At 38.8% G+C, this 23,201-nt stretch overlaps 1 protein-coding gene across 3 annotated transcripts in view; it reads left to right on the forward strand.

Annotated features, from left to right (window-relative positions):
* The window catches only part of IDNK (IDNK gluconokinase), a 369,639-nt gene that overhangs the window by 328,590 nt on the left and 17,848 nt on the right, over positions 1-23,201 (forward strand). For all 3 annotated transcript variants that reach the window (XM_044083691.1, XM_044083690.1, XM_044083692.1), the window contains one exon: positions 11,055-11,095. In XM_044083691.1, the coding sequence (XP_043939626.1) occupies positions 11,055-11,095 (41 nt within the window). The remainder of the gene's footprint in view (positions 1-11,054; positions 11,096-23,201) is intronic.

Raw genomic sequence — 23,201 nt, forward strand, 5'->3', positions numbered from 1 at the left:
TGTAGCAATTTAATGGTTGGTTTAAGTATGTAGCATTTTGAACTGTTAATTACCACTTATTACATAGTTAATCATGCATTTATATAAATGAAAACAAACCATATTGACATATTTTCAGTTGTAAGCATTAAACATCCCATATAATCTGCCTAGTCACTGTCAGTCAGACATTACAAAGCTCATTCAGTTCCTGCCTTCCCTTAAACATCATTCCTCACCAAAACATTATTCTGCATGTATTGTTCCCACAAGCCCACAATTTCCATTTTTGTTCTGTATAATTTGCTCCTATCCTGTTCTAAAGATCACATTTCTAGTTGTTTTCTCTCAGTTACAATATTCACTACTTCTAGTACAGTTGGTTTAGACTTTGATTTCCATTTTCTAGTAATTGTTTTGTGTTTTTTTTTTTTTTGTTTTTTTTTTTTATGACCACCAGAATTAAACTTAGGAAGGACTTACTATGTCTAGGCAATTCTAATTCTGTATCACTGCTCAAAATATTTTTAGTTACACCAATTTGCTTACCCAGTACTTCTGAAACTTCTGAAAGAGTAGTTTACAGGGAATTTTTAAAGTCTGCCAACTCATTACACCACCAGAAAATATGTTCCCAATTACCCATTTCTTCCCCATTTACACTTCCATCATTTTCAGTCTACCTGAGGAAAAAATTCTTTAGAGTCTGCTTTGGGTATAAAAATATCTATGCAAACATTTCCAAGCAAAGATCCTAAATCTTCTAGACATTGTTGCATATTTGGTAGCCATAAATTTATCCCCCAATTTGCTTCTTTGTGAATTGCTTATCCAGTCTCTCTACCCAATCCTTTCTAACCTTGTCTGAATGAGTCCTACAGTTATCATGCAATATTTTACATGCCTCACTGATTATCCCTTTTTAACAGCAGCTTCTATTCTAGATTCTATCAAAAATTCTACCGGTGCTGGTCTTTCAGTTAGGATCCCCTATTTATTTCTCTTTGCCTATACTCTGAAATTAATCCTTGGTAGAGAAGGCAATCTCTTGCCTGCAGTCCAAATGAGTTCTTGGCCTCTCCCCATTCCATTACTTTTCCCTTTCTAATTATTTGCTCTCAATACCTTGGTTCCTTTGCCATTTTCTCCAGTAAATTCCAGCCCCCTCTTGCTTATTCTCTGTACCACTAATTGCAGTTATCCCTTTTGGCAGATTCTCCTTTCTTGATCCTCATGTTGGCTTAGTTCTTAGAGTACTTTTTGCTACTTTAGTAATAAACATACAGAATATTATATTCATATTCTCCTTAAGGATCTGCCTCAAAAATTTCAGTCTTTCCTTGTTTCTTGAGCCCCCCTACACAGCTTCATCATAATCCCTTTCCACTTTGAATCATATATTTCTGCTTGAGCTATGTATAGGAGCTTTAACTGTGTAGCTCTGAAATACCCTGTCAAATCAGGTAATCCCAAACTGCCTTGTTCTTTTGGAAGGATCAACATATCCCACTTGACTCTTTCTCACTTCCCCACCCAGATGAAATCCTTCAACACTTTATTAATTGCTGCCCACAATTTCTCCTCTAGTTGATGAAAATATATCTGACCTGTATATAAAATTAAAGGGACTAAAAACATTTACACTGCTTCCATTTTCTCAATTTTTGCATTATCTGTTGTTTAGTGTCTTCTCAGATATCCTTAGGTACTATAACATAATTCTTTTTAATCTATACTCCTAAGTACTTCATTTTATCATGTCCCCATACAAATGGGTATTGCTGTACAAATTTCTGTGTGGGTACACAGTTTATAGCTATTGCCTTTGTTTTATTATCATTAATTTTGTATCCTGAAAAGACTTGAAACTGCCTCAGAATATTCCACAACACTGAAATGTCCCTTTTTGTTTTATCAGGTATAAAATAATATCATCTGCGAATAAAGCTATCTTCTTTGACTACCATACCAATTATATCCTTGAATTTCTGAGTCCTCACTAAGAGGAAAGAGGACACTCCTGACTGGTTCCTCAGCTCAAACAAAACGTATCAAAGAGAAACCCTCCACTTTAATTTTTGCCTCCAATCTCTCATATATCTTCCTAATGTCCCTTATAATTTTATCAAGAAATGCAAATACTTTCACTGGCCACTCATAAAATCTCAGCTTACTCTATCAAATGCTTTCTCTGTATCAAGACTCACCAACAACAGTGGTGTTTTATTGCATTCTATTTCCATCTGGATCATCATTGTTCTGTTAATGCTATCAAATGTTTGCCTCCCCTCCACAAACCCACACTCATCCATATTTGTCAATTTTGCATCACGTCTGTCATTCTTTTAGCCATTATAGATGTAAACACTTTACAGTCATGGTTTAGAATTGAAATAAGCCTATATGAAGCTGGATCGGATAGGTCTTTACACCTATAAGTATTACAGCCACCACAACTTTCTTTCAGGATGTTGGTGCTTCTCCTCCTTTTAAAATACTGTTAAACAAAACCTTCCAAATGTTTATCACTTTCTTCTCTCCTAGTTTCCAAACTTTCACAGGAATGCCATCTGTTCCTTGTGACTTTCCTGTAGATTAGTTATACATCACCATTCTTATCTCAGCTCCTCCTGTCCTAACTGTTAGTAATTAAGTCTCATATTCTTCTAACCTTGGCATATTTAAATTCTTCCATAAACATTTCCATTTGTATTTTTTCTTGATTTCCACACTTCTCTGTTTTATATTTACCTCCACAGGATGTCTGGTTATTTTCCTAGTTGTTTCATAGTTTAGTACTAGGCTATCTGCCCTGGGGCATTTATAAGCCTAGCCATAGTGATGTGGCTTTCGCCACCCCATGTAATGGTACAAAAGTGTACAGAATAGATTTAGAATACTGTGCCTCTGTCTAGTAGTGACACAGTGAAGACCCCCTTACATAATAGAATTAGTTTACTGTGCCTCTGTCTAGTAGTGACACAGAGATGACCCCTGGGGTAAACCTACGATCTCCCATCCACTCGTCAAGTTTTCTCTTGAAGAGAGTTAGTGAGGGGCTCTGCCTAACATGAACTAGGATTCTGTTCCAGAGTATGGGAAGCCTCTGAGTTATGAATCTGTCCCTCCAGCATGTCCCATTCATATTTGCGCTGAGGTTTAAATCTTTAGCTCTCGTGGTTCTGATGGATTTGGATTTTTTGAGGTGGAGCATGTCCATCAATTCCTGATTGGACATGGCCTTGTACGTCAGGCACAGATCACCTCTGAGCAGGCGGTATGCTACTGAATAGAGCTGGAGTTTCTTTAGTCTGGCAGCATATGACATATGTTGGAGACCCTTGATTCTCTTGGTGAGGTACTTTTGGGGTCTCTCTAGCTGTTGCAAGTGCTGGGTGAGGTACATACCAAATGGGGCATTGTACTCAATCATGGGCCTGATAAGGGAGGAGTATAGAGGTACAATGACCTCCTTTGATCTGGATGTGAATCCCTTCATGATAAGGTGGGCAAGGTAGAAAGTCTTTCTAACCACTTTGGCAATGTGGGTGTCACATGAGAGGTCACTATCGACTTGGGTCCCCAGGTCTCTGATTACTTTTTCCATACTCACTGGGTTACTGTCTATGTGATAATTTGTGAGTACTTTGTTTTTCCCAAAGGGGATGACTATACATTTTTTGGCATTTAGTTTAAGGCCATGACTCCGGCACTAGTTGTCCGTTTCAGTGAGGCCTTTCTGTAGAATGTATGTGTCAGCTGGTGTATCGACTATGGCGCCTAGTTTGCAGTCATCTGCAAACTTTGTCAGCCACAACCCTCCCATGTTTGCTTTCACATCTGAGAAATAAATGCCGAACAAGAGGGGTCCCAGGACAGAGCCCTGTGGGACACCACTTCTGACTGGCTTTGAGTCTGACATGGCTCCAGCGATTTTGACTTTATGGGTTCTATCCTTTAGCCAGTTTGCAACCCATCTTGTGACATATGGATTTACATTTAAGCTGTTGAGCTTGTCTATGATGCCTGAGTGGGGTATTGTGTCGAAAGCTTTAGCCAAGTCCAGGTAGGCTGTATGGACTGCTTTGCCCTCGTCAATGGCTCTAGTGACTGTTTCGAAAAAGTCAACCAGGTTCAAAAAGCAGGATCTGCCCTTTACAAAGCCGAACTGGGTAGGATCAAGTGTCTGTAAGTCCCCAATGTCTCTGTTTATGAGTTCCATAATGATTCTTTCCATAGCTTTGCAGACCAGGCTGGTTAAGCTTATGGGGCGGTAGTTACCAGGGTCTGTAGAGGTGCCTCCTTTGTGGAGTGGGACTACTGTTGCTGTACGCCAGTGTTCACGTACATATCCTGTAGTAAGGCTAAGGTTAAATAGCATTTTTATGTGCGGGTTTAGTTCCTCTTGGAGTTCACGTAGCACGCAACCCGGGATACTGTCAGGTCCCATTGATGCTGTGTTTTTAGCTTTGCTGAGGGCAGTTCTCACCTGGACATCTGAGATGACAGGGAGGTTACATTCAACTGGGATAAGTATTTCTTCTTTTGAGGGTGAGGGAGGGGAGAAATTGCACTGAACCTGTCTGCCAGAATGTTGGCAATATCTGTGGGTTCAGTGTATTTTTTGTCATTGTGAACTAACTCTGAACATATCTGAGAGTTTCCGCCCAGGTTTCTAACATAGCAGAAGAAGGCCTTGTGGTTGTCTTTAGTGTCCACAGTGATTTTTCTCTCAAAATTGGCCTTGGATGTTTTTATGAGAGAACGTAGCTTTCTACTAGTGCTGATCAGAGATGCCTTCGCTTTATGGGATTTTGCTCTGTCGTGCAGTAGCTTCCTTCTTTTGTTATACAATTTGTTTATGGCTGGGGTCCACCAGACAGGACGCCTGCCCTTGTTGGAGAGGGTCTTGGTTTTATTTGGGATTGCATGATCCATGCATTCTTGGAGATGTCCGTAGAAAGCATTTGTGAAGGATTCTGCATTGTGGGATGTGGTTTCCACTGGTCCAGTGGGCGTAAAGGATACCATCTCCGTTTTAAGAAGTGTAAAGTCGGCTTTTGAGAAGTTTTTCACTGTAGTCTTTTGTGTTGGGGGTGGAGGTGGGATATGTATATCAAGGATGATTAGTTTATGGTCAGATCTCACTGGTGAGGGGTATACTTCCGGTGTGGAGCACTTTTTCCCCATGTTTGTGATGATCAGGTCTAGTATATTATCTCCCCTTGTGGGAGAGGTGACTACCTGTTCCATTGCATTTGAATTTATGAATTCCAGGAACCTTTGGGCTAGGGTGTTTGGGCTAGAATAATGCACCCAGTCTATGTTAGGGTAGTTGAAGTCTCCCAATATGATGGTGTTTGGTGAGACATTCATATCCTCCAATGTCTTCAGGAAGGCTGAATGGGGTTCCTAAGATTGGGAGGGTGGTCTGTAACATGCTACCAGTTGTATAGCAGTTTTGCCTACGGTTAGTTGCACCTGGATGGTCTCTGATGCTTCATGTGTTGCCACTAACCTGGAGGTGTGGGTGTCCTTGATGAATATGGACACTCCCCTCCCTTTTTGGTTTGGCCCGAGTTTTGGGGCCAAAAAGCATGATACGAGGTATAGCCTGGTAGCACTGGGGTGCTCTCAGGAGCCTTGAACCAGGTCTCAGTTACTGCACAGACATCGATGTTCTCCATACTGAGGAGTGCTTCGAGAGCCTGCATCTTGAGATTTAGACTTCTGGCGTTGAGCAGCATTACCCTTAATTTTTTTCCATTTTTGTTTTCTAAGGAGGTGGGTTTGTCTTTTGAGACTTGCCTAAAAAAGGCACTATGGGGGAGGCAAGAGCCTTAGCCAATATCCAGAAGCCCAGTGGTGACAGATGCAAGCCATCCCTTGCGAAGCAGCATGGCTTGTCCAGCATGTCATCCCAAGCAGACAGACATTGGATCCCCCTAGAATGACACCAGTATTTGAGCCAATTAATAAAGCTGATCATCTTGTCTTTGTATTGTGGCATCATTCTAAGTGAGGGCAAGATGCTGCTCAGGGTCAGGGTCATACCCTAAGCTGGACAACAACCCTTTCTGCTTTCTGTCGCCTGAGCCATTGCGCTAAACTTATTTGTACTCTGGAGTGTTATCAAAAACAATTGCTTAAGAGGACTCTTTCTAAACTTGTGCATATTATCAATGTGGTCTTTTATTTTCTATTTAGCACTCTGCAATTGTGCCTCTTCTTGTACTGTGAGATTTCCCTTATTCTGCAATACTTTAACCTTTGTCAACCCCTCTTAATAATTCTTGTTACTTCTTAACCATATCTCTTTTTCTTTTATTTCAACCCTATTTTTAAAATCCACTTTATTTTTATCTCACTCCTTAGCTATAGTTTCAGAAGAAATGAATATCTTCTGTAATAACTCGCAAATAATGTCTACTAGCCATTCCTTAAATTCCTCTCTTTTAAACAGATAGATGGGAACACGCTAGGATTTCAGTTTTATTTTAGTTGTTACTGGACTGGTGTGTGATTTGAAATAGTTATTGGATGCCTATTAAAACTTTCAGTTAAATGCACATCTTCCTGTTAAATCTAACTTCTGTCTAGCCTAGCTCGGTTTTTGTTCCTTGGAGAATAATATATAACCTCTCTCCAAATTCCTACTACTGAATTTACATCTTCCATACACAATATTTTCATAAATTTCTTCAAAATTCTACCCTCTTTTGTTATTTCCCCTTATAGGCCCCCAAATATATCATTACTGTTGCAAATCAAATTCTAGTCCATACCTATAAGTAATATTCCCTGCTGAAAGCTGATTATTTCTCCCAGAATATTTTAAGCTCCATTGTAGCAGTTTTAAATGGAATATAAATGCATGCCAGTATAATCCTTCTGCCTTGTCAGTGGCCCCTTAATACTACAAACCACTATTGTTATCTTTTTCCCCTCTTCTATCACTGTTGGAGTTCCTGTCACAAATGAATATAATTACTCCCCTTTCTCTTTGTCCCAGATATTCTGCTGAATAACCATCCTGAAATCCTTTCTTTATAAAATTCACATGCTCAGTTATTTCCAAATGTGTCTCTTGTAGCACAGCTGTTAGGACTCTGCATTTTTTAATATAGTTCACTACTCTTTCTTTTTTTGTACATATATGTGAGGCCATTCACATTTAAAGATAATATGGAAAGAGTCATGATAAGAAGCCGTTATTTCCACCTGTTATTTGCAACAGCTTTCTTAATGTCTTGTTTCAGCTTGTATGTTACATGCATGCACTAATGTTTGGCAGTTTGATCTTTTATGCAGTTGTTTCATGTTATAGCTATTTGAACCTATGTCACATCTTACAAGGCTTTTGTTTTAATGAAAATCCTCAAACAAAACAAACACACCCCCAGAACTTATTAACTTAATACTAGCACATGCAACTATGTACATCTTTAAATAATGAAGTATAATCCCCTCCCCCACCAATAGGAACAATTGTCCTAGATTGACAACCACACTCACAGGCTCGAGTTAACCTATATTTAAGGTTATTTATGCTAGGGTACATGGTACAGCCTGTGCTTCTGTTTCCACTAAGTGCTGTCTGTTTTTGTTTTATCTTTATTCCTCTCACAGATGTAGAAAAAATGTGGAATGATTTCAGAAAACATTATCTCCATGCCAATAAAATAAAGAAGTATCCTATTTTTATTATCCCTTATCAGACTATCTCTATAGAAACATGAGACCCAGATATACAGCTGCCCTCCACCATAATCCTTCCACATTGCTGTGTGAAAATCTATGTGCTAGAAGAAAACTTTTCATTATATTCACTGTTGTTTTATTTGCTTGCCCTTAAATTTTGTTATTGAATCAAGTGAAGGGCATTAATCCAGTTATTCCCCTATGCAGGCTTTCTTCTGTTTTTACATTGCAGTGTCCACATTTCTCAAAACTGAACAAGAAGAGAAAAAAAAAGGAAAATAGAGGTTTATTTTGGTATTTCTGTTACACACAAAAATAACTTAATAAGCTTTACTGTATAGCATGCAGTATATGTCATGTATTATAGAAATACTGTTAAGAACAAAAATTTTGTTTTACTTACAGTTAACTCTTTCCTTCATTTTCCCCTTTCCTAAATGTTCTTCCAAACATTAATTTTATAAAATAGGGCATACACTTTGGCGTCTCCTACAAATTTAACACAGTCAAAAAAGTCCAATATTTCCAGGTTTCTTGTTTTATCATATTTCACTAATGTAATTAATGCTTTGTAATCCCACATTTTTTCATCAGTTTCCGCGTTGCTGTTTTTTTCATGTTGATCTCAGTCTCCCAAATCCAGTCTCTGGTTCAATTGCAGCATAATCCTGGTTCTTCTAGTCAACTCTTTCCTTTGGAACATTAGAAAAGGTTTCAATGGCATAGTATCTATGAGCTTTACCATCAAAAGAACAAGAAGCAGAATCCCCTTCTCTTTGATAGTTCACTTTGTTGGACAAACTTTTGTTATTTCCCTCTTAGCATGTTCTGCCTCAACAAATATTCTAAAAATAACTGGATACAGCAACTTGACTTTCACACCTGCTTCTCAACATTCCCTGATTGTTTGAATAAATATACTCCTCTTCTGCCTGGTGTACAGTGAGTAATCATTTTCCAAAAACACTCTACTGTCTCCCACTTTTAGTACTTTGCCCTTCTGCCACAGTTTTGACAGAATCAACTCTTTCTGCTTGTAAGATTGCATCTTTACTATTAAAAGACTGGGCTGCTTCCTTTTGGCCAGGTTTGGAGCAAACACATGATATACCCTTTGACTTAGCAATGCCTGCTGTGGATTACCATTCCAGTTGCTTATTTATACTTTCGTAAAATGAATACAGTTTGTTCCTTTCAGTTTCTGTGGTACAGAAGAAAAGCTCAGGTTTTCCCTGTGTGCTCTGTCCTCTAATTCTACAATTTTATGAAAAGTCTCCTCTTGAGCAGTCTTGTACACTGCCAGCCTTGTCTTCATTTTGACATCTGATTTCTGCAGTATTATCAGCTCGTTCGAATATCTGTGTAAAGCTTCTTCCATTTTTCCCAGGCTTTTATTATTTTAGTCGATATACTCCTGCAGTCATTCATTTAGTTTAATCTGCTCTGAGCAAATTTGACTTATTGTTTCCTCTAGATTACTGGAAGTCATGTCTTGCACCAAAGCTATACTACCTTTGAACTGCTTTTTACTGAACAGCTGCAGGATTCTTCCCAGCCGGTGTTTTCTCCTCACCTTTCGGATTGATTTTCTTTTAAGTTCCCTAAATTTCTTTTTAGCTGGCATCCAGTCAGTGCAGTTGCTATCCAGCTAATGAAATTTACCAAGAAAGACAAATTCACTGGCTGTGTTTCTGAGTTTTTCACACTGGGAGAACTGAAATTAAGCTGTTACTCGTGCATCCATCTTGGAAGTCCCTGTTGCTCTTTAAACTGTTAGCCAGTTTAATAGTGGTTTTGATTCAGTGTAGAGTGTTGGCTCGTGGAACTTCATTTATAAATATAAAACTGAAGATAAGCTGTTTTGTTAGCTGAGCTGTAGAAGGTGATCGTTTTAATGTTACAGTATTAGTAACAGTTATGAATTTGTATAGGAAGCCTTACCTTTTTTAACAAACTTAAGCTTTCCATTAAGATCAGTTCCCATTTCTTGCTGAAGGCTGTTTCAAAGGTCTTGCTTAACTCATTCTGTTTTCGGTTTTCTTCACAGGGGCTCAGTAAGACTAGAATAGATGTACCTATTGTGCATTTGCAGCTCTAATTTTGTCTTACCAGGTTTACATTTATCCAGTAGCTAGAATAGCTTTTTGTCATGTTTGTCTAAAGACATAAAGTGAAACCAGCAGCTAAACAAACAACCTAATGTTCTGATGGATGCTTTATTTTCTATTACCATAATGCTAGTCTATGGGCATGCTGTTAAAGGCTAGTTCCCAAGAAGTGTTGAGTCTTCTAGTACTTGTTCCCAGAGTGTGTCCATAGCAAAACTGTTTGTGCAGTCTATACCTTCACCAGTCGTTGTCATCTTAAGCTTCATTCAAGAAGTACAGTATCTTTACAGAGATATGTCATTCAGGGTACTTTATCCTGAATGATCTCGGTACCATTCAGTGTCTTCCTGGATATTCTGGAATAGTACTTAGAGGTATCTTCCATTAATAGGACCCATTCCACAAGTCCCCAGTCTGAGATAGTTCTGATATGTCAACTTCCTTATGTGAGGAAATTGCAAAGGGAGTTTTATGTATACTCCTTATTTACCCATCACATTCATTATCACATAAAACATTCTTCAGAATGTGCTTGAGAGAGCTTGGCATAAATACTGAGAAAAGTTCATTAGAAATTGCGTTAGACTAAGAATATATGATTCAGCTACCAAAGATGCAGATAGTAATTCAGTAGTCTGAATATGCTTATGTGTTGTGAGTGTTCCAGAGATTTCTCACCATTTTCAATGAAACAGGGAGATTGGGGACTTGAAAACTACTGTGCATAGTTTTTGGGTTGGGGGGGTTTCACTTGAGAGGTGTTTATGAAGTAATACAATCCTAAATGTGGTTATTTTTGATGTCTTGCTACAAAATGTTGAGTTCAATATGAGGTTCAGAGTTGGGCATTTTGAGTGTGAACATGCCTCCAAATCCAGATGCAGTAATGTCAGCATGGCTGAAGGAGGTATGGCTACCATGAATACTGGTAGTGAGACTATTCCAGTTGGACAAAAATACAGAGGACCAGATGTTTCCCATTAGTTGGACATTTTCCAGAAATTCTTCCCCAAATTTTTCAAGTGTGGTGAGTATACATGCCAGAGTGCTATATTCTGACTCTTTTAGGTGGAACCAGAATTAGTGACGCTATGTTCGTGTAGAAAACTACCTGCTACTTGTGCCGAAGATGTCAGACTTCTATGAGGTTGTCTGAAATATTCAAATTTATCAGGAATGTAATTACGGCTTCATGTTATTATTAGAACACAATTCATGCAGTATTATTCTTGGGTTCTGAAACTGTTGTATTTCTTTCTTTTACAGGATAGGATCCCATGGTTGTGTGCCTTACACAGACTAATATGGTAATGTATTTTGTGTTGTAAAATTTATTTAGATAATATATTTTATATCTGTTTAGTTGATGGGATTATATTACTTTTGTTGGGAAACAATTTAGAAAAAGAAACAGAACTAGTAAAAAGTTAAAGTCACTATCGCATAAAACATTCTTCAGCATGTACTTAAAAGAGCTGAGCTATTATACTGAGAAAAGTTCATCAGAAATTTTATTTAAACTAAAAATACACGATTCAGTTACCTAAGATGCATATGATATTGCACTGGTCTAAAGAGAGCAAGAAATTTGGACAAAGCCATAAATTATGGAGGGGACAAAGGCCCAAAAATAGGGACAGATTTCAAATATTGCTCTTACAAACTTAGAAAGTTGATAGATAGTACACAAGAGGGTGATGTTTCCTCTCTGGTCTATCAACACATAGTTCCCAAGCTACCTTGTGGTGCAGTCTCTCGTGTCCCTGGTACTTATGTACAAAGTTGAACTGAGTCTGAGAAAGTTCACCTGGCTCCCAAGATAATATTAGCTTGCTGGCAAGTACTGATCATGGCCCTGCAGACTGTGTCACACCTAGTAGGCCATCTTTTGTCTTCACTATGATGTTAGGCCTTCAGAATCATGAAGCATAGTAGAAGATGATTACATATGGGTACAAGAAACTACTGCTCAGTGAATTTTGATGTCTACATGGGATACTCAGCACAGGCCTCTTATCCCTGCAGAACTACCTCTGCTAGCTTTTTTCCCCATGTTAGTGTCCATTCACCCATCCTTTAACATTCAACCACCACCCCACCTGCATCTCCTGTGTGAAAAGGTGCAATTCTACCTTCCCAGGAGGTCTTCTCCCTGCCAGACTCTTTATGAGAAAGTCTAAGATAAATTATGTCTCTTTCAGCCTACTCTCCCCAATCCTTCTCCCCTGAAAGACATGATGTCTGGTGGAGAAGAAGGAATAGAAGTCTTGAGTCACCTCTCCTTTGAATTCTGTTCTCAAAGATGCTGTTTCTTAGAATGGAAGCACACGGATTCTGAGAGGCTCACACCATGAAGATTAGAAGCTACTGTAAGTCCCCTTGATGTAGTTCATCCTTTCTTCTTTTCTGAACATCTTAAAGCTTACTCCTGCATTACTTCATAGGTTCAGTGTAGAATCTAAAGCCTTGTGCAAGTTTTCTGTTCTGCCACATTGAAAAAGGCTCATTTTGAACTTTAATTGCATATCTTATCTATCATAGTTTCAGTCATCTTTGGTGAATTGTGTTTCATCCTTCATCATTGAAGTTTCCTACTCTGAGATGAATGACATTTATAAAAAAGACCAAGTGCACATTTTTGGTGGCCTACCATTTCCCACCAAACCTTTTCAGTGTGCTGTAGCAAGAGTTGGATCCACAGGTACCTACCTGCAAAGAATGGTTTAGTTATGGCTGACTCTTTTAATGAAGTTCTTCACTAGGACATTCTCAATATACCCCTTTCTTGCCAATATTCTTTTTGATTAATCCTCTAAAAACTTTATCAGTTACCTGTATGTTTTGACAGATGTAGAAAATATCTTTAACCTTGCCCACTGGGTTCAGGCTTCCTCTAGCAGACAATCCTAAACCACCATAAAGAGATTATATACGCAAAGCCATCAGAATAGAAGCACCAAGTGGTGTTGTTTCCCCATGTTTCTCTACAAAGGTACTCAAGAGGTTGTCTGTCCAGATGGCCTCACATTAGTGTTGATTCCCAGCCAAAGCTATCCACGTGAAGCTTTATTTTTATGAATGCCCCACTTTGGAGAGCCCTCAGGTAGGGCAGGTGAATCCTAGACATTATAAAAAATTCATGTACTTTGTCTTTTCCAATAAGGCTTCTTCTCATAAACAGTAGGTAAGGATCTGCAGGCCCAGTCATAGTCTTTTCTCAAAAGAGTAAGTATAGCCCATGTATTCTTGGTGCACAGAAATATGTTTTACGTGCATTGTTCCTTGTTCAGAGGAATTTGGAGGTTTCAGCTCATAGGTTCATAGGAGGCTACTAGGCTAGCTGCCCTAGAGCCCTTACAAGCCTTGCCATATTAATCCTAAGTTACCTTAGCTGTCTTTGATTAGATGAATGTAATTTGCAGAGCACATCTATGATAAACACCGACTACCCCTTTCCAGGAGGCACATGGGTGCCACCCCTGGAGTGAATTTGCAGTCATCCATCCATTTGTCCAGGATGCACTTGAATAGGGTCAGTGAGGACCTCTGCTTCATGGGAATAGCAAGTTTATTCCAGTGTAGCGGCAATCTCTGGGAGATATATCTGTCTCTCCAGCATGTTCTGTTGATGTCACAGGCTAGGTTAAGATCCCTATAGCGAGTGTATCTTGTACCATTTGACTTGCAGATGTGCATCATATCCATCAGGGTAGGGTCAGAGACTGTCCTGAGGCCAGGGAGAAGTCGCCTCTAGGAAGCCTATATGATACAGAGTATAGTGACAGGGCTTTCAGTCTATCCACGTAAGTCATGGTTTGGAGGCTTTATATTTTCTTGGCGAGAAACCTCTGTGGTCTGTCCAGCTGCTGCAGGTGTCTGGTGAAGTACATGCAGAAGGGATCATTGTACTCTTTTAATGGTCTGATGAGGGTTGAGTGCAGTGGAGTTATAACATCCTTAGAACTGGATGCGATGCCCTTACTTATGAGATGCACAACTTAGAAGGCTTTTTGTGCTACAGTGGAAACATGAGGGTTGAAGTTCAGATTGCATCCAGATCTCGCACCACTGGGTTTGAACTTATGGGGGTGCTGTCAGTATTGTAATTATCAGGGAATTCCACTTCACCAAAGGGGATAATGATGCACTTTTCTGCATTTTAGTTTTACACAGTGATTTTGGTACTAGTCATTAGTCTGTGTTAGCACCTCCTGTAATATGTTAACATTGTTAGGGGACACAATGATAACACCCAGTTTTGCAATCATCAGCAGACTTTGTAAGCCAAAGGCTGGCTTCTTTAGCTTGGACTTCCAAGAAATAGATTCCAAACAGTAAAGGGCCCAGCACAGATCCTTGTAGTACTCCACTGGTGACAGGTCTACTTGTAGAGGTGGAGTCAACAACTTTGACAATATGTATTCTGTCAGTGAGTTGTTTAGCTACCCATCTATTGATGTAAGGGTTAATCCCCAGCTGGGACAGTTTCTCAATGATACCTGGGTGGGGAACTGTGTCAAAAGCCTTGACTAGGTCAAGATAGTCAGTATGGACTGTCTTACCTTCATCCAGGGCTTTGGTGACTTTCTTGAAGAAGTCTACCAGGTTTAATAAGCATGATCTACCCCTAACATGGCCAAACTGTGTTAGGTCTAGAGTTTGAAGGTCACCTATGTCCTTGTTGATAAGGTCCATGATCGTTTTTTCCATGACCTTACAGATGAGGCTGGGTAGACTTTTGGGTCTGTAGTTCCCAGGGTCGGTTGATGCCCCCCCCCCTTTGTGCAAGGGGATTACTGTTACTGTTCTCCACTCTGCTGAAACAAAACCAGCACTCAGGCTATGGTTAAAGAGAATGCCAAGTGGGTCTGCTAGGTCCTGCTTTAGATTGCTTAATAAGCAGCCTGGGATGTTATCTGTTCTCACTGAGGCCATGTTTTTGGCCTTGGAGGAATGACCTGATCTCTAGAGATATCAGACAGAGGGCTGGTGTCAGTATGCTTTGGTGTATGGCTTGTGGGGACGGGGTGAAGTTTGCAGCAAATCTGTCAGCTAGCAGGTTGGTAAGTTCCTCCGGTATAGTATGAGTGGTACCATCTACTTCCAGTTCAGCACATAGCTGGGCATTCCCTTTTAGATTTTGGATGTAGTTAAACAATGCCTTATGGTTATCCTTAGCTAGGGATGCTATTTTACCTTTGTAATTAGCTTTAGATGACTTTACAAGATTTCTGATTTGCATGTTCAAGCTATGGATGGATTTCTTCCTCTGCTGAGTTAGTTCCCTCTTGTTCTTAGACATCAGTTTCTTCCTTTTGTTATATAATCTGTTTATACTTGAGGTCCACCAGGGTGGGTTATTTTTTGGGGAGGACCTGGTTTTAATCCTGTCAGGCACAGCTAAATCTGTACAGTTACTTAAGTGTTTATACAAGGCATTTGTGTACACCTCTGCATATGAGTCATTGTTGTCTGTGACTGCGGGGGGGGGGTGTATAAAAGTTTTTATACCATCGCTTAGTAGGCTTTACTTTGGAAAAGTTTTTTAGTTTTATTGCTGCTGTGGTAATGACAGATTCAATTGTTAGTTCAAACGAGACTAATTTATGGTTCAACCTTACTAGGGAGGGTCTCACAAAAGGGGGAATGCAGTGACCCCCCCCTTGTTGGTGAGTACTATGTCTAGGACATTTGAGCACCTTGCTATGCCAATTTGGCACTGTTGCAGTGGGAGGAGACGTGTACTACACAATAATAGATTTACTGATTTTTTTTGTTGTGGTAAGTAAGGTTTGTGGATGACATATTTTTTCTATGGAGTGGTTCAGAGGAACTGTTATTAGAATTTGTAGACTACCTTAGTAACACTACATCTTTCCTTAGGTTTACATTCACGTTTTACAGAGAGCAAATTTACTTTCTGGATGTAACGGTGAAGAAAATAAAGATGGGGATTTACAAACAAGTCTTTTTAGGAAACCAACTAGGAAAAATTCATTGCTTTATAAAAGTAGTATGCATCCTAGGCATGTACCCAGAAATGTACTGAAAGGACAGATATTACGAGTTATGAGATTACATAATGAAGAGCAATCCTTGATGATAGCACTTAATGATCTTAGAAGTGATTTCTTAAGTAGAGGCTACTCAAAAGAAGAGATAAATTGCTGTATCTCTCAACTTTTGAATGAAAGAGAGACAAAAGGAAGACCTTATTTCTCAGAAAGACAAGGTGATGAGAGGGCATGCCTAACCATGAGCAATGAAAGACATACTAGAGTCCCCATGACTTTCTCCAGTAACGTGAATACTTATTGCAACATTATTAAGAGAAATTGGAATATTTTAAAGGCCTCAGAAGAATTAGGTGGAATAGTTAGTGATACTCCACTGTTCTCCTTCAAGAATAATATGTCCCTAAAGAGACAGCATTGTTATAGGGTAGAAGTAAGTAAACGATTGGTTATCTCACAGAGACAAGGAACTTACCCATGTAGAAACTATAGTGTTTGCAGTTACATATATACAGGCCCATCATTTTTGCATACACATAAAGGGATGGTTTTAGAGCTTGATTTTTATGCGGATTGTTCCACAAGGAATGCTGTTTACTACAGTTTTTGTGTGGAGTGCAAAGTTTTTTATATAGGTAAGACGTATTGGTCCTTAAAGGAGCGTATCATGGAACATCTGAGGGACATCGGGAATAATAAACAGAGTAATGGACTAGCAAAACATATTAAGGAGTGTGAAACATAGCATGAATTTAGCTTTTTAGTTCTTGAAATTGTTAGAGTTACAGGAAAGGGGATATTAAAAATAAGACCAAGGTAGCTGAACGTAGATGGATAGTATATTTTAATCCAGATAAGACACCAGGTATTAATAATGTTGTCTCTATTAAACCTGTATTACATGCACCCATACTCCCCCACTGATTAGATGTGCTACAGTAGTGTGTTAATAGAATGAGGCTCAGTAGTAGAAACTACCTATGTATGTGTATATAATACTTACATGCATATGTTTTTTGTGTATGTATGTCTTAAGTTTGATCATTGAGTTAATTAATCTTTTTTGATTGCCTCAATGGACTTTTAAATGTTTTAGGCACTGATTTTATTGTATTTGAGTCTGAAGAAGTGGCCGTGAGGTCGTGAAAGCACTTACTCTTTGTTATTTTATTAAAGTTGCACTGCACCTAGCCATGGGTGGTCCTCTTTAGTTTTGTTTGCAAGTTATTTTTATTGTACTTATAGAGGACCTTTACCTGGTTTCCACATTATTTTGGAAAATGTTCATGCTCATGTTTGTCACCCAGTCGATGGAAGGACAGTTGAAATATCCCATGACTAAGGTGTTAGGCTGTATGGCAAGTGACCCCAGTAAGTCCAGGTAGGTGGTGTGCTTTTCTTGGTTCATGGTGGGGGACCTGTAGGTAGCAATGATCTGGTAGTGTATTTTACCTATAGTAAATTGGACATGGAGTAGTTCATGAAAGTCATACTGTTTGACCAGTCTCGAGGTGTACTTGGCTTTAACAAAGATGGATAGACCTCCACCTTTAGTTCTTTCATGCTCATTATGAGGTCTGAACATGTGGAAGGCATTGTAGCCTTGCACGGCCGGGGTGCTTTCCGCGGCCTTAAACCATGTCTCAGTTACTGTAGAGACATCAGCATCTTCCAAGGTTAGGAGTACTTCCAGGGAGTGCAGTTTCATGTTTACACTCCTAGCATTAAGCAGCAGAATCTTAAGTTTGTCTCAAGTGGATTTTGTTATGTCGGAAGTTTTGTTGTTTTGACATTGCCTAAAAAAGGCACTGTGGGAGAGGCAAGTGCCTTTGCCAGTATTCAAAAGCCTAGGGGAGACAGGTGCAGACAATCTCTGGCAAAGCGGTGTGGCCTGTGGACCATGTCTTCCCAGGTGGAGAGATACTGGATCCCCTTGGACTGACACCAGAGGCTAAGCCAGTTGTTGAAGTCAATCATTTTTTGTTTATATTGTGGCATCATCCTTGGTGAAGGTAGAATGCTGCTTAGACCTAGAGTCATACCTGCCAGGGACACATAAGCTGAGAGTTCAGTCATGTCTCTCTTCATGTAGTCCAAAGAGGTACATCTCAAGTCATTCACTCCAACATGGACTATGACAGAGTCATAATGGTACTTGAGTGACTTGAGTGCATGTGTGATTTGACCAATCCTGGCACCTGAGAGGCAGCTGACCATGACCTTCTCCTTGTCCAGCCTGGTTAGGGGGACATCTGTGTGTCTAACTGTGGAGTCACCTATGACCAAGACATTAGGTTTTGAGGTGTTTTGCCTTAGAAGCTTATTTGCTGAGACACTGGTGTATGTATCACTTCATGCACTTTATTTGTATATAAAACTTAGGAATTATGTATTTATCTATTTATTTATTTATTGAACTAAAGTTTTTAGAGTGCTAAAATGTTTTTTAATTATTGAAACAAAAGTTACGTAGTACTGTTTTTAATATTTATTAATATTTATGAGCCCATGATGTCATTTCATTAAGTATAACCATCTGATGGTTTGAAGGAGTTTTATTGGTTTATTTGAATTTATTAAGTTATATAAGGTGTAATTGGTTTTAATTCATTGTATCTGATGAAGTCCAAGTAGTATGAATAAAACGCGAGTGGTTGGTGAATAGCGTTTATGCAGTTTGGAGTGTGCGAATAAAGCTGTGTTTTTAAACTATTGGAAACAAGTTTTCATCTTCTTCCTAGCTTCAAGCACTTTTTTCTTTTACACTGGTGTATGTGTTATTATGTGTAGTGGTTTCTATTTCCATAGCAGTGTGTGCAAGTGGTTTACATTTGGGAGGTCTCTGATCTTTTGGTAGGCTTCTAGTGAGTACCTCCACATATCTGGGTTTATGTTTTGTAATCTCATGTTGTGTGGGAGGTGAAGTGTGTATGCTGACAACCTGTTTGATGTTCAGTTTGTTGTTATGTGAGAGAATTGATTCCAGTTTCATAGTGTAATTACATCTCTGACATAGGGTAATTGTTTTAGGAGTAAGTTGTTGTCAGTATACATGAGGCAATTATTACATTGCCTCAGGATGCCCATGTCAATCAGACTAGCTGGTGAAATTATGGGAAATTGCCCATCCATTATAGCATGATTTTACCGTATGTACTGTTAGGGAAGGGATTGGGCTAATTTGACCAGGTTTTGTGCTAGGACTAACAAAGGTGCTTGTTCTATTGAAGGCGATGGATGATAAGTGTGGCAACTCAGTGCACTTGTAGTGCAATAGGGAAGCTTAGGAGGGTTCCACTGACAGATGTGTAGGGAAAAATTGAGTTTCAAGTGTTTGCGTCTATACAGGGCACCTATAACCCCTGTTGTGCAGTGTGCTGCAATGCACAAACATGAGGCTTAAATAAAGGTGAAATTAAAACACTTTTAAGCTAATCTACCAATAGAAAAGCACACAATGAACCTTCTTCCTCCAGCAATCCCCAACTCATACAAGGCTGGATCCACACTCTTCTGCCACAAGGGTGCAGGGGAGCCCTTCTTAATGTAAGATGGCTGGTTTAGTGCTCAAGTGTATCGATAACAGCCTAGATTCAGCAGGTCTGAATCTAGTCTATGCTATCAAGGTATCAGAGCAATGCAAATCAAGTGCAGAAAATTGAAAAACAAATACTTAGAGCCCTTTTGTGTGTTTCCCAGCTCAGATAGACCAGGCAAACACTTACTGCCACCAGACGAACAATCCCTGTCCTCCCAAAGCAAAAGCACAGTAAAGGAGTGTTTGGAGTGAAATGCTACCACAAATAAACTTAAAGATATAGATAGAGCAGTGTACTTTAAGCAGCTCATAAAAGTGTGGTTAGTCAATAAAAGTACTTTGCTTTGAATAAATGAACCAAGAGCCACTCAATTGTACAGAATTTATAAAGGCACTAAAAAACAAGATAATCCCTCCAGCCAATAAATCTACATTCAGAAATCTCAAATGTTTCCTCAACGTAAACAGGCCAGGCTACCTCCCAGTGCACTAGATGGAAAATCCATTGACCTCTTTTGTGCAAAAACAATTGTTTGCTAGAGTGTAAAAATACACTGCTTTATCCATCAGCTAGCTAGATCAAGTAGAACAGACAGCGGGAGGCAAAATGTACTTTCACAATATAAGCACAAGGAAAGGCAAGTAAATAATTCAGGATATCGACAGCAGTGTAGAAAGGGAGGAGCTTATTAAGCTCAATTTACAGTAGAGATGTGCAGCTTAAAGTCACCAGGTTTTAAAAAAGCAAATCAACAAACAGGACAGTGGTGTGAAACATAGGGAATCACCAGCAGTGCTTTAGTTTATCCAGGCTTCAAATCTTTTCAAAGACAGAGGCCCGGAAATTCACTGAATATTTAAGGCCCAGAAATTCACTGAATATTTAAGTATCACTCAAGAGACAATTTAACCAATGAAAAAACATGTGAAATGAGCAGTCTAGATAATTTGTGTCCACCTTTCATGTGGAACAAAAACACCAGGCCAAGCAGATTTCTTAAAACAGGAAACAAAATGGAGCGTGTATTAGAAAGCATCTCTAAAAGGTCACAGACAAAAATACTTTTTTTTTCACCCAGCAGGGAATCACCAGCAGTGCTTTAGTTTATGCAGGCTTCAGGTATTTTCAGAGAAAGACAGAGGCCCAGAATTTCATTGAGTATTTAAGTATCACTCAAGAGAAAATTTAACCAATGAAAAAAAAAAGAAACGTGAAATGAGCAGCCTAGCTAATTTATGTCCACCTCTCACATAGATCAAAAACACCAGGCCAAACAGATTTCTTAAAACTGAAAACAAAATGAAGCAGATATCAGAAAGCAGCCCTAAAAGATCACAGACAAAAAATATAGGTTTCTTACCCAGTATAGAATCACCAGCAGTACTTTAGTTTGTGCAGGCTTCAAATCTTTTCAGACAAAGACCACACAGGGAGCACTACAGAGCTCATTCTGGACTTCATTGTATGTAACAAGCACAGCCTTTATATGAGGTTCAGCAGTATTCCCCTGCTGTCCCTGATGCTTTTCTTTTTTTAATATCTTTATTATATCACAGTTTATACATTGACATGGGTACATGTGCACTTACAGAAAACAAAATAAATCATATGATATTGGCATTATTTTCATGTATACACATATATTTTCTTTTTAACAATTATCATTCATCCAGACATTACTTAAATTGTTCACTTCCTGCCTTCCCTTAAACCTCACTCCTCCTCGTAAACATTATTCTGTATATGTTGCTCTCACAAATTCCATTTATTTTTATGTAATTTACTCCTTTTCTTTTCTTAAGATCCCACCACCAGATGTTTTATCTCCTTTACAGCATTCAGTTTTCTAGTTATAATTGGTTTATATTTTGATTTCCATTTTCTGGTAATTTCTTTTTTGGCAGCCAGTAGCATTAAATGTAATATGGCCTTATTGTGTGTAGATAATTCAGACCCTATGTCCTAACTCAAATAATCATTTCCTTAATTATAATCTTTTGCTTCTCCAAAATTTCTGACAAAGTACTCTGTAGGGAATTTTTAAAAACTGACAACTCATTACACTCACAAAAAAATATTCCGTGTTACAGCTCATTCTCATCACACATCTGGCATTTGCTGTCTATCTGAGGAAAATTCTATGAAGTCTTCTTGGGATACAAAAATACCTGTGCAAACAGTTCCATACAAAAATGTAAACATTCTGGATTTTGGTGAATACTTGAGAGCCATACAGCTGTACTACCATTGTTCTTTTGTAAATTACCTTTTCGGTCTCTCTTCCAAATTTTTTTCTAGCCCCCTCCATTTGATTCTAATAGCGTGCAGTATTTTATATGCCCAAGTACTAATTATCCCTTTTCAAATAGCTGCTTCTGTTTTAGACTCAACTAAAAACTTAAACACAACCAATCTTTCACTTAACATTCCTCTGTCCTTTTCTGTTTGCCTGTACTCTGATATTAATCCCTGGTAAGGAAGGTAGTCTCTAAACTGCAGTACCAACTTCTGCTTGATCTCATTCCTCTTTGTTACCTTTCCTTCTTTAGTTATTTGCTCCCAATACCTTGGTTCCTTAGACAGTTTTATTTGGTAAATTCTAGCCCCTTCTTGCATATTTTCTATACCCCTGCTTGTTGAGTTAGTTCTTAGAATACTTGCTGCTACTGTATGAATAAGATTCTTTATGATTGTTGTTCTCTTTAAGCATTTCCATCCAAAATTCTACTTCGTCTTTATTTCATAACATCCCTTATTTCATCATCATCATTTTCCACTTTGATTTATAACCTTTTGCTTGTGTTATGTATGAACCTTAACTATATAGCTCTAAACCATCCTTTCACAGTAGGTCCTCCTAAACCACCTACTTCTATGTGGGGATCAGCTTATCCCATGTATTTCATGCCCTCTTCCACTCCTAAATAAATTATTTCAACTCTTTATTAATTATCATCCACAACTTCTCCCCTGGTTGTACTGATCTGTTTATAAAACTAAAGGGATAAAATATTTTTACTTTTTGTATCTTACTATCCATATCCACAGCTAAGAGCTTCCTGTTTCTCAGTTGTTCATGATGCTTTTTGTGTCTCAAAATTGCTCTATGGTCTCTATGGGTATGCTTATTGCCTGTTAGCTTATCAGTACTATACAGTCCCACAGGAGTTTCTGAACTTTAATACGGGGCACTTACATTTCCAGAATAGAGAGCATCCCTTTGGATTTTCCTCTTGCCCCTCAGTCTTCACCAGATTATCGTCAATGTTGATGAGGATGTTGGAGTATAAGGGCCTCCTAGTATTCAAATGCCTGCATAACTGGCTTATGGTGGTCCTATCAACTGCTTCATTGGCCTCGACTATTTTTTTTGTTTTTCTTTATCATAATCAAGTTGGCCACCTTTTAGATTTGGTCTTTCCTTCGTCCATGAGGTTCTGGAAATCGTGGGCCTAGCACCCTGGGTAGCAGAGCTGGTGTGTGTCATGACTCATACATTATGTTTTCATATAATGGTGCACTAGTGGGTGGTCCATGATCAGTGACTGCATTTATTGTTCTGAGTTAGATCTGCTTTATTTTACATTCATGTCACAGTTCCCTGAACGGGTAGACGTGTTCAGTCAACACTGGCATTTGATTTCCCTTTTCTCCATCAGAAACAATCTAGCCCCTCTGAATAGCTCTTTGACTGAAATGTAGCTCTTATGTGTTTGCCATTCAATGGAGTCACAAAAAAGTGCCATTTCAAATGAAACCCAACATCTGTAACTAAGAAAATTGTTGAAAATGCATTTTTGTCTACCAGATTCCCCTAAGTGGAAGGAGGCTGCACCCCCACACCTCAGCTACTTATCTAT

The sequence above is a fragment of the Protopterus annectens genome, chromosome 9.part0 (assembly GCF_019279795.1).
Source record: "Protopterus annectens isolate FY-2018-M chromosome 9.part0, PAN1.0, whole genome shotgun sequence".
NCBI classification, from domain to species: Eukaryota; Metazoa; Chordata; order Ceratodontiformes; family Protopteridae; genus Protopterus; species Protopterus annectens.